General features: G+C 44.1%; 1 protein-coding gene across 1 annotated transcript in view; it reads left to right on the top strand.

Moving 5' to 3' along the window:
• The first annotated feature begins 1,357 nt into the window (after positions 1 to 1,357).
• DHX36 (DEAH-box helicase 36) overlaps positions 1,358 to 11,543 on the top strand; it is a 35,291-nt gene continuing 25,105 nt past the window's right edge. Inside the window, exons 1-5 of the mRNA XM_066622626.1 lie at positions 1,358 to 1,619; positions 6,093 to 6,211; positions 7,999 to 8,215; positions 9,412 to 9,450; positions 11,260 to 11,430. Of these exons, the coding sequence (XP_066478723.1) occupies positions 1,398 to 1,619; positions 6,093 to 6,211; positions 7,999 to 8,215; positions 9,412 to 9,450; positions 11,260 to 11,430 (768 nt within the window). The 5' untranslated portion in view covers positions 1,358 to 1,397. The remainder of the gene's footprint in view (positions 1,620 to 6,092; positions 6,212 to 7,998; positions 8,216 to 9,411; positions 9,451 to 11,259; positions 11,431 to 11,543) is intronic.

The raw sequence follows: 11,543 nt of genomic DNA, 5'->3' as shown, positions 1-11,543 counted from the left end.
AAAAAAACAGCAAAAAACAGGATGTATCAGAGACACTTGTGAATCCTATTTTGGACCTGAAACAATTCCAATAGCATGCTTTTATTAACCCCTTCCAGTCAAAACCCATCCTGGACAGGATAGAATAAGGTGGAATGGGCATTTTCTAACTCAGTATCATGCGAAAAAGGATAGACACATGAGAAAAATATTTTGGAAATGGCAGAATTGAAATTGCATTGCTACCCAGCCATGAGCGAGCCTTGGACAATATGACCACCTGTTTTAAGCACTGGAGCAGAAAAGGTCCCAGAATATAAGGATGGTGGTTGTGCTGTGCTCCAACTTCAGCCTCCAGGTCACAGAAAATTTTTAAAAACTGTGAGTTAAAGCTTATGAGGCTATTTGTGTAAGCCAGGGGTGTCAAATGAGGCCCACGGGCCAAATGCGGCCCTGGAAGAAATTTATCCCAGCTTGATAATTTGGCTCTACAGTATCTTGAAAATATGAACATGTTGATTTGCACATTTTCTCTTCTGTCATTTGCAGCTAATGAGTTTCTATGTGAGAACAAAGTGCTTTATTTCCAGACATCATCTGCTTAATGACATCACTCTCTGCTTAATGATATCACTTCCAGCCCTCAGTGGGCACCATGAATGCCAACTTGTCCTCTGTCATGAAACAGGTTTGACATGTCTACAGCGAAGTGCGGTGGGTGGGGAGGCAGGTGAGGCAGAGCCTCCCCACTGGAGTCCTTTGAAAAGTGCCACCCAAGCACCCACAGAGCACAATGCCCGTGGGTTGTGGGTACTTGGGCACCTCACATGTCGGCAACCCACAACACATGCACAACCACGCTCTGCACATAGGTTGTGGGCACCTCACACAGTGGCCCTTTCCGAAGGACTCCAGTGGGGAGGCTCTGCCTCACCTGCCTCCCCACCCACTGCATGCCCTTGTATCCCTGGTGTAAGCATTCCCACAGTAACACCACAATCCTATGCATGTCTACTCAGAAGCAAGTCCCATTGTATTCAACGGCGCTTGCTCCCAGAAAAGTTGTGTATAGGATTACAGCCTAACCAACAGGAGGGGGGCCTGCCTAAAAGATGTCAGCAGCCCGCGGGACTCGAACTGGCAGACACACACACTAAAGTTTGGCGCGCTAACCACTCGGCCACGCGGGCAAAGCCGTCCCTTAGAACGTTGACGAGCTGCGCACGCGCACAATGGTCGCAGGTTGCACGGAGGGAGCCACCAGAAGCCAACCCGGGTCTGCGGCTGCGCACCAGCCTTTGACGTTTCCAGGCGGAAGTAGCCGGCTTTGCGTGTGCGGCGGTTTCCGCTTCCGGGGTGCTTCTCCTCGACCGGCTTCTCGGTCGTCAGTCACCGCGTCTGGAGCCGCTGCGGACGGGATGAGCTACGAGCACCGTCGGGACTGGGGTCGCGGGGGCGGGCCCCGGGCCTCCCAGTCCTCCTCCTCCTCCTCCTCCGGCCGTGGTGGGGGCGGCGGGGGAGGCCGAGGCGGCGGCGGTGGTGGTCGCGGCCGGCCCCCTCCCCACCTAAAGGGCCGCGAGATCGGCCTGTGGTACGCGCGCAGGCAGGGCGAGAAGAGCAAGGAGGCCGAGAGGCAGCAGGTGGGCACGGGCTGGAAGGGCGAGGGGAGGCCAGCCAGGGCCCCTCAGCAGCCACCTGGGACGGCCAGGCCAGGGGAGGGCAAAGCAAGGCCCCCCTCCTCCTCCTCGTCTGTGGGCCCCTCTCCACTCCCTCTTCTGCTCTTTGCCTAGCAGGACCCCCCCCCCCGTTCTGTGGCTTGAGGGGGCACTGCTTGCAGCCCCTCAGGATCTCTGCAGGATGCCTTGTTCCTGGTGTGGTCCCACCTCCCCTTCCAAGGGCTTGGGTCTTTAATAACAGAGTGTGTGTCTTTAACCACGGTATAGAAGAGGGATTGTTGGCAGGTACAGTGATGTTGGGGATGGATAAAGTGGATAGGGGGAATGTTCTTTTCCTTCTCATACAACAACAGAGCTAGGGAGCAACCACTACAGTTGAGTGTCTGTAACTCCTTGCCACAGGTTATGGTGGTTAGAGGGATGTTCTTTTCCCTCTCACACAACACCAGAAGCAGGGGGAGCCCACTGAAGTTGAGTGTTGGGAGAGTTAGGACAGATCAAAGAAAATATTTACTTATTCAGTGTGTTGTTAGTCTGTGGAACTCCTTGCCACAGGATGTGGTGATGGCATCAGGCCTGGATGCCTTTAAAGGGGGACTGGGCAAATTTCTGGAAGAAAAGTCTATCACAGGTTACAAACCATGATGGGTATGTGCCACCTCCTGGTTTTAGAAGTAGACTGTCTTTGAATGCCAGATGTGAGGGAGGGCACCAGGATGCAGGTCTCCTGTTTTCCTGTGTGCTTTTTGAGGCACTTGGTAGGCCACTGTAAGATACAGGAAGCTGGAGTAGATGGGCATTTGCCCTGATCCAGCAGGGCTCTTCTTATGTTCTTATGGTTTAGAAAGGCTGGAAGGGTGATGGGAGGGAAGCAGAGGCCCCTCAGCCTCATTCTCATGTGCTCCCTAATCTGTGGCCCCCACTCTGCTCCTCCAGGATGACCAGATGTCTTCTTTTTCCAGAACATATCCCCTTTTTTAGCCTCATGTCCTGGAAAAGAACTTAAATGTTTTCTTTTTCCCTGTGAGTGGGCAGCACACAACTTTCTTGTAATTAATAAATTCCATGTAATTAATTATATGTAATATAGTTTTAGACTTACTAATAAGTAATACTGTGGTTAACCACATGGTATCAATATATGAGCAGTTTTAGCTTTTATTTTATCATGCCCTACATTTTTCTTGGATGTCCTACATTTTGGGGTATCTTGTCCTCTTTTGCCGTTATGACATCTGATCACCATGCCTTCTGCACGCTGACTAGCAGGAAACTCCAGTTCTGTGGCTTGCAGGGGAGCTGCTTCTTGCAGCTGGTCAGGATTTCTGCATGATGTGTGTTCCTGGCTTAGTCACACCTCACATTTCAAGGGTCATACATCTTCTTGAATGAAACATGTGGTGCTCTTTTCAGATGTGCAGAGCATGCATGCTGCATGAGGGGATGATGGTGCCTGCTGCCCTATGCACTTCATTGGTGCACATCTGCAGTGTGCTTGTAAGAGTACATTTGAATGTTGTAGATCAGTGTTTCCTTACCAGTGTCTGGTGGTACTTATGGGACCCCCAGATCTCCGCCACCTAGCAGGAAGACCAGCATGCAATGCGAGATGCAGCAGGAGGAGGCTTGGCGGGCAGAGCTTCATTGTATGCTTTTCAGATGCTCAGAAAAGCACTCCCATCTGCTCTGAACCACTTAGCAGTGTTTGGGCACAATCCAGAGCCACTCTTGGACCCAGGAGGGTTGCAAACGTGCCGTAAAGCACGTTTGCGCCTCCTCATGAGCAAACTGTGCCAGTGCATGATGGCTGAATCCAACCTTCTTGGCTGTTGGCCCTGCGAGCCTTGTTTCGGCCCAGCTGGCTGATGCATGACTCTGAAGTGGGTAGGGAGGAGGTGGGAGGGAGGCATTCCAGGTAGGGGGAGGGAGGGTGGTGGTCAGCCCGGGGGTGGGGAGCGGCAGGCAGGGTTGGGACCTAGCAGTTATGCCAGATCAAACCCCTGTTCCCAGAGAGTTCGGAACGACTTGAAACCGCTTCGCTCTCCTCTAACTTGTGCCACCTCCAGAGGTGGCGCAAGTCTGAGGAGACCCATAGGGACCAGGATGCCTTACCCCTTAGCTGTTTCCCCTTACCTGTGGCGGAGCCACTTTGGGCCCCTATCCCGTGCTGGATATAGTGCAAGCCTCTTGGCTTGTCTGTTCAGTGCAGAGTAGGATTGCACCCTTTGTTGCATTGCTTCTGGCCTCCCAATCTGGTAGTAACTGGCTATGACATCATTGCCAGTTACTTCTGGTGGTACTTCCAGTAGTTGGACCATGAGAAGTAGTACGATTGGGGACAAACATTGAGAAATGCTGTTGTAGATGCTCCAGAAATTCATGTGTTGCAAGGAGTGGAAATTGCTGCTATTATGTTCCCAACTGGAGGTGCATAAGGCCGTCCTTATCCTGTATAAATGATTTAAGAAGGCAATGCCCTTGTGGTTGAAGAAGCTGTTGAAACACGACTGAAACAATCCTCCACTTACCCCCCTCCCCCCCAAAAAAGTGTTTTCTGATCTGTATTTTGGTACTGCTTGTTTCCATTTACTACCTTTTGTTGGGATCAGTGTGACAGGCATAGGGCAATTCTGTGCATGTCTACTCAGAAATAAGTTCCATTATGTTCAGTGGGACTTACTTCCAGGTAAACATGTATTAGAATGCACCCTTTTTCAGCAAACCTCTGAGGTATGTAGTTAACGTAAGTGAGAGTGATTGGTCCATCATCACTTAGTGACCTTAATGATTGAACAGTGACTTGAATCAAAGGCTCTTCAGCCTAAGTGCAGCAGTGTAGTCATTGTCACATTCATTCTCATTTGTTACTTGTTTTTAGTTTACTGAGCTTTTCCAATAGTCTTAAGAACATAAGAACAGCCCCACTGGATCAGGCCATAGGCCCATCTAGTCCAGCTTCCTGTATCTCACAGCAGCCTACCAATTGCCCCAGGGAGCACACCAGATAACAAGAGACCTGCATCCTGGTGCCCTCCCTTGCAACTGGCATTCTGACATAACCCATTTCTAAAATCAGGAGGTTGCACATACATATCATGGCTTGTAACCCTTAATGGCTTTTTCCTCCAGAAACTTGTCCAACCCCCTTTTAAAGGCATCCAGGCCAGATGCTGTCACCACATCTTGCAGCAAGGTGTTCCACAGACCGACCACACGCTGAGTAAAGAAATATTTTCTTTTGTCTGTCCTAACCCTCCCAACACTCAATTTTAGTGGATGTCCCCTGGTTCTGGTGTTATGTGAGAGTGTAAAGAGCATCTCTCTATCCACTTTATCCTTCCCCTGCATAATTTTGTATGTCTCAATCATGTCCCCCCTCAGGCGCCTCTTTTCTAGGCTGAAGATGCCCAAACGCCGTAGCCTTTCCTCATAAGGAAGGTGCCCCAGCCCAGTAATCATCTTAGTTGCCCTCTTTTGCACCTTTTCCATTTCCACTATATCCTTTTTGAGATGTGGCGACCAGAACTGGACGCAATACTCCAGGTGTGGTCTTACCATCGATTTGTACGGTGTTATAATATTAGCTCTTTTGTTCTCAGTACTTTTTCTAATGATCCCAAGCATAGAATTGGCCTTCTTTACTGCCGCCACTCATTGGGTCGACACTTTCATTGACGTGTCCACCACCACCCCAAGATCTCTCTCCTGATCTGTCACAAAATCCATCAGCCTATATGTAAAGTTTTGATTTTTTGCCCCAACGTGCATGACTTACACCCCAATGTAAGTGTACTTACATTGAAATGCATCTGCCACAGTCTTGCCACATACTGCTGAGACTAAAAATGTGTGTTCCTTTTCAGACTTGAAGAAGTTGCCCCATAGTTTGTGTCTCCCTAGAAATACTTGATCCTTGAGTGTTAGCAAGTAGTGCTGGATGCCTTTCTCATTTGGGTGTGGTATAAAGTTCTTATACTTCTGGCATCTGTAGTTGCTTGTATTTCCTAGAGCTGCTGGAAGGATGGAATGCAAACTAGTTTTAGAATTTAGATTAGGACTTAATTGCTCTGAATGTGGGAACAGGACATTTACAGGGGGTGTACACTTCACATTTATGGGTGGAGAGTGAATGATATCCCTTCTCAGTTGCTAAAATGTGATAAATCTAATATCTTTAATGCAACATTTCTTGTGTAGAACATAACCACTACTATGCATTTATGTTGGGAAACAGTTTTTGGTGTGCCTTACTGAAATACTAAAAATTTAGAGTACTCTAGTAATTAAAAAAATTAGTGAACAGTTGTTATTTTAATATCACCATAGTATTTAAGCACTTGGTGATCCCCCCCCCCTTTACTTTTTATGGAAATGTCAACTCTTAGGTATTGTGGATTTTAATGAATGTTAAGCAAAATGCAATTTCCTTTTCTCTAGAGAGCTGTTGTACGAATGGATGAGCACAGAGAAGAACAGATTGTGCAGTTGCTGAACACTGTCCAGAACAAAAACGAAAAAGAACAAGAAGCTATGTCTTGGTGGTCTGATGAGGAAGGGTAATAAGATTGTTGATTATTAGTGCATATATGCCATTTTTCCACTTTCTAGGAGACCTGCAACATGGCTCACGTTTAATTTTAAAAAATAGTTCAACTTTTAGAAGCACAGCTGGTAGTGGAGGAGGTCACTGTTATGTTCCTTGTTGTCTCTAGTCACGCTCTTGTGAACCAATTGAGTTTCATTACGAGCTAAACTGTAGTAGTTGGACATAACTGCATTACATCCTGTTTTGTTTTCAAGTCCAAATGTACTTTATATAGAATTCATGGTTTGTTTCCAACGTTATAGTGTGTAACAAAATTGTGTTTTAGTGGACATTTGATAGTGTTAAATTCTGGGAAACAATGTATGATATTAATGAAATGTATTGAGCTACTTAAATTTCTGTTAATTCTTTTTGACAACTTATAAAGAGAATGGAGGTGCAGCTTGGTTCTTGGCATCCACCAGGGTTCAGTTCCTGAAACCCCCACAGATGCTGAAAACTGTAGATAATGAAATTCATGGTTCATCCTGTTTTCTGAGGAACGGGAGGTTGCATGCAACCTCCCTGCGACTCAGAATGCCTCCCAGAGTCTTTTAGCAGGCACTTGCATTTTTTGCAAAAACAGGAAGTGCTTGTTAGAAGGAGCCAGCAGGCATTCTGCATCATGGGGAGACTACACACAACCTCCCTGTGACTCAGAGGACCTCTGGGACACGACCTTTGGTTGTATACCAGAAGTCTTATGTGGATCCTTCAGCTGTGGGTTTGGAACCCCCGGTGGGTCAAATCCACAGGTATCAAATCTGTGGATAAAGAGGACACACTGTATCTTTTTTATTTATATAGTGATATTTGAGTGAATGGCATTTGAGTGCGTCACTTCTCAGATAATGGGAAGACACGTTCCAGCAAACCAACAGAGGAAAGGGAGGGAAATAGATACAAGGAGAAACTGGGGATATTTGTTGTTGTGTACTCTTGCTTATTTATAGTAAGTAACCTTGTGGCATTTTAAGTTAACTTATGAAGTTTGTCGTAAAGGTTTTTATAGGTGTTTGAAATTGTTTGATAATTGAGGACTCTGTTTCATTGCACATCTGGGTATGCTAGTCCCTGTATATTGTTGGTTAGTCATCCTGAATAAGAAGCAGGTGTCTTCTAGTAATCGATTGCCCCAGTACACCTGCCTTTCTAGCACTATCCATCATCTTGGACTATTTCTGTAGTAGTATTCCAGATGTCTGTCCCATCAGTCAACAGTTGTACTATATTGGTCTTCCTGAATTATGGCCTTAAAAGTCAGCAGATCAATGAAGGCAGCTGTTATAGTACTGACCTCGTTACTAGTTTTAACTTAAAGGTCCAGAATGTCTGGGCTAATATTTTGGCATAGGCCAAAGAGGAATGACAGGTATACAGCAGTGCAACAAATTGGCAACTTGGAGCTCAGTAATTGTTTCTGGGATCCACTGGAATTTTGGGAGTATACATAGTCATAGTTATGTGCTCTCTCTGTGGCAGAGCACATGCACTGCATGCAGAGGGTCCCACTTTCAATCTCTGACATTTCCAGGCAGGGCAGAAAAAAAATTCCTGTATGAAACTCTGGAGAGGTACTACTATTCAAGGTTTACACTGAGATAGGTGAACCAATGATCTGACTCTGTATAAGGCTGCTTCTTTTCCCACTGGGGAAATGTTTACAGAGTTGTAGAAAAGAAAGAATTGTAGATCAAAACTATGGATATAAAATTGTTAAAATATGTATCTTTGACTGATGACTGTAATATGTTTCAGGTACACTAAGGAAGCTCCTGCAAAACCAAAACCTGTTGTGGAGAAGCCTGTTGTGGAGAAGGCTCCTGAAAAACCTAAACCAATGTTGGAAAAAACATTTGTGGATCAAGATTCAGAATATCTTTTAAAAGATAATAAACCAGATATTGATTTGGATGAGCGCCTTAAAGAAGAATTGAAAAAGAAGCAATTTGAGCCCAGATACATTGAAATGCAGGTACTGGGAACTTTGAAAGTCAATGATGCAACTCCTCAGATTTATTTTTATTGGATTTTCTAAAAATAACGATCTTTTAATAAAAATCTTCATAACGGTAGTTAAAATAATTTATTGCTACCTGCTATCAGTAGGCTTTTTAATTAATGCTTTTAGCTTGATTGATTCTGTATAATTTTTAAAAGGCATTAATGTACAGATCCAGCCTTGTTATACACAGATTTTTTTATACACGGATTTGACTCAACACAAATGGCCACTGCAAATGAGAAGGAATGTTCTGATTCCTGGAGAAGGGGAAAAATGCATCCCTTTAAAATCAGTTTAAAAAACTGAACAGTCCTTTAACAATAGCCTCATTTATGAGAGAGAGAGAAGCTGGCTGACAATCCATCAATCCTTCTCTGTCCAGTCGAACCCTCCCTTCCCCTTGAGCAAGTAAAAGAAAGGTGATCACTTTGCATTGGTGAAGGGAGGGGCTGAGTGAAGCGCCTTTCTAAGCTCTTGGAGGACGACTGATTGATGGATTGTCTTCTTAATGACTCTTATGTTACATCACAAAGGTCAGCAAGGCTGTTTTCAAATTACCAGAGCAAAGAAACTTTGTTTTTAAATAGATTTGCTATAGTGCGTTTTTTGCCATCCACGTGAGTGCTTGGAACGGAACCCACGCAAATAATGAGGCTCAACCTGTATGTTGAAAATCTTATCTTGAGCAAAGTTTTAATTCTGTATTCCAGCAATTTTCAACCAGTGTGCAGCAGCACATTGGTGTGTTGCACATGGTCTTCAGGTGCGCTGCAGGTGCTTGGGAGAGCGTTATTTATTAGTAGGACCTTTGGGGATGTGAGTCCCCCACTGGCAGTGCAGTGTGCCTTGTCAATTGTCAAACTGATGGTGTGCCTTGACAAATTTGGCACTTTGTCAGTGTGCCATGAGATGAATGAGGTTGAAAATCACTGCTGTATTCCATGTAATGTCTAAAACTAGGTAAAACTGTCGTCTTTATTGAGTTATTCAGTATAATGGACAGCTCAGTCATCCTGGATGCTTGGCAAGATCTTGATTTCCCTGTCTCCCAATTGAAAGTGCAGAAGAACCATATAGGATCCTAGAATCACATGAAATGTAGATTAGCGAAATATTAAATGTGTAAGCAATGCTTTAGTTTCACTTACTGATTTTTTTATGTGCAGAAATTTCGTGAGAAACTGCCTTCTTACGGAATGAGAAAGGTAAATATGTATTTTGAAATGATATACATTTCTTTACCAGTGATGGACTATGTACCCTTAACACAAATGTGCCTTAATGCAGACGAACACTAAAATTTGGAAGAAAATCTCCACAATGTATTGTTAAATCTGTAGAAGAAAGCAATTTCTATCAAGGCATGAGAATGTAATGGCATCACATTGGAATAAGTCAGTTCAAAAAAAGCTGTTAATCTTCATGCTCAGTCAGTTATGAACTTGAAGATACCAGTTTCTTCATTAGTGGGTAGTTTAAGACTAATTAAGACTTGGGAACACTTTTTTTGGATTGATCTGCAGTGTCTTATAATAGGAATCTGTTCAAATACCCATAAAACAGTCATTTGTTGCTTTGATGCTAGTCTTGATTTAAACCGGGGTCTCCAAACCCCGGCCCGGAGGCCAGATGTGGCCCGCTGTGAGCCTCTGTCCGGCCTGCAGCCAGCCTCTGATCTCCTGAGAGCTCTGGCCCAGTAGACCAAACACAAGAGTACAGTACAGAGCCTGTACTTGTGGGGTGGGGAAATGGGGGTCCATTTAAGTGTGTGTTTCTTGGGCTGTGTTGGTACTTGGAGACATCCTGGACATTTGAACCCATTCATTCATCTAAGTTCCATCTCTATATATTTAAATTTTTAAATATTTCATTTTTTCTTCGGCCCGTGGCACTGTGCCAGATATTTGATGCATCTCTTTGGCCAAAAAGTTTAGAAACCCCTGATTTAAACCGTGATAAAAACACTGGTTTAATTCTACTTCCATCTACGTCTTCTGCCCATGTTTCATGCTACTCATGCAGAATCAGCAGGCATAGTATTTTCTTAGCCTGATTTGGGTATCATGCAAAATAATGGTTGTCATGATGACTGTAAATCTGCATTTGCATTGCAAAAATCTCCTTTTGCATGCAAGAGATTGTTTCAACTTTCTGAATGAAAGTTTTATTCTAGTTTCATACCCTGGTTTGTTTGCAAACTGGGTTGAACAAGTCAAGATTACTGGAAACAGTCTCTGAAAATGTAATAATCGTTATTGATCATAATTCTGCTAAATCCTGAAAAAAATATTACTTTATGTAATGTTGGAACCAGTCAATGGTGTCTTTCCTTTATATTATTGTTTAGATGGATATTGATTTAGCCCCAATGAATTGATTTTAATAGTGAAAGTGTTGAAACGAGATGAAAACCACCCATGAAAGTGATTTCTTATGAGAATCTAAGAAGCTAGACATACTGCTAGAATAGGTAGAGATCTGGCATTCTTTATATTGAAAGGAAGAATGGTTAGCATTTTATTCCCCATTCTGTAACTGCTGCTGCCATCTTGTGGGCTTTTCCTTGAAATTAGAGGTTGCAGGCATACTTACCTTGATAGAAGGGACAGGTAGTCTGTCCCATGCATAGAGCTCTAGAGCAGATCAGAATAAGCAAAGTTTGCTTCTGTCAGTGGCAGACCTGAGTAAAGTGGTAAGCTGCAAACTTTGGCTTGATCAGAAGTTCATCTTCTATGATTGAAAAGCATTCCCATTTGCTGTGTGTATGGGGTTCCTCAGCCTTCCCAGAGCAGATTTTCAGTGGATGCAGAGGGTTGCTGTGCTGAAGAGGTAGCAGGGAAATTTCCATGAGCTTCCTTCACTGTGTGCTCCTCAGGATTTAACCTAGAATTTAATTATAGATTAATCTTAATTTAGATAATGCACTTCAGATGTTAAGTTTGTGGAAGAACAGGTGCATCTTTGTCCTCTCCAAGGTACTCACTTGTACTCTACTTGTTTTTCTTTTTTAATAGGAGCTTGTAAACATCATTAACAGTAGTCGCGTAACTGTTATAAGTGGCGAGACTGGTTGTGGAAAGACAACTCAAGTTACTCAGTTCATTTTGGATGACTATATTGAAAGAGGGAAAGGGTCGTTGTGCAGAATTGTATGTACGCAACCAAGGAGGATCAGTGCTATCTCTGTAAGTGTCTGGGTGAAAGCTTGAATCTTTCCTGTGAATGTTAAGTTCATTGTGCAATGAAATAATGACGTAAGTTTGAAAACATACATGTAGATTCTGAGAGGATATTATTT

Source organism: Tiliqua scincoides, chromosome 3 (assembly GCF_035046505.1).
Source record: "Tiliqua scincoides isolate rTilSci1 chromosome 3, rTilSci1.hap2, whole genome shotgun sequence".
In the NCBI taxonomy this organism is placed as follows: Eukaryota; Metazoa; Chordata; class Lepidosauria; order Squamata; family Scincidae; genus Tiliqua; species Tiliqua scincoides.
This window is presented reverse-complemented; position numbering and strand designations above follow the sequence as displayed.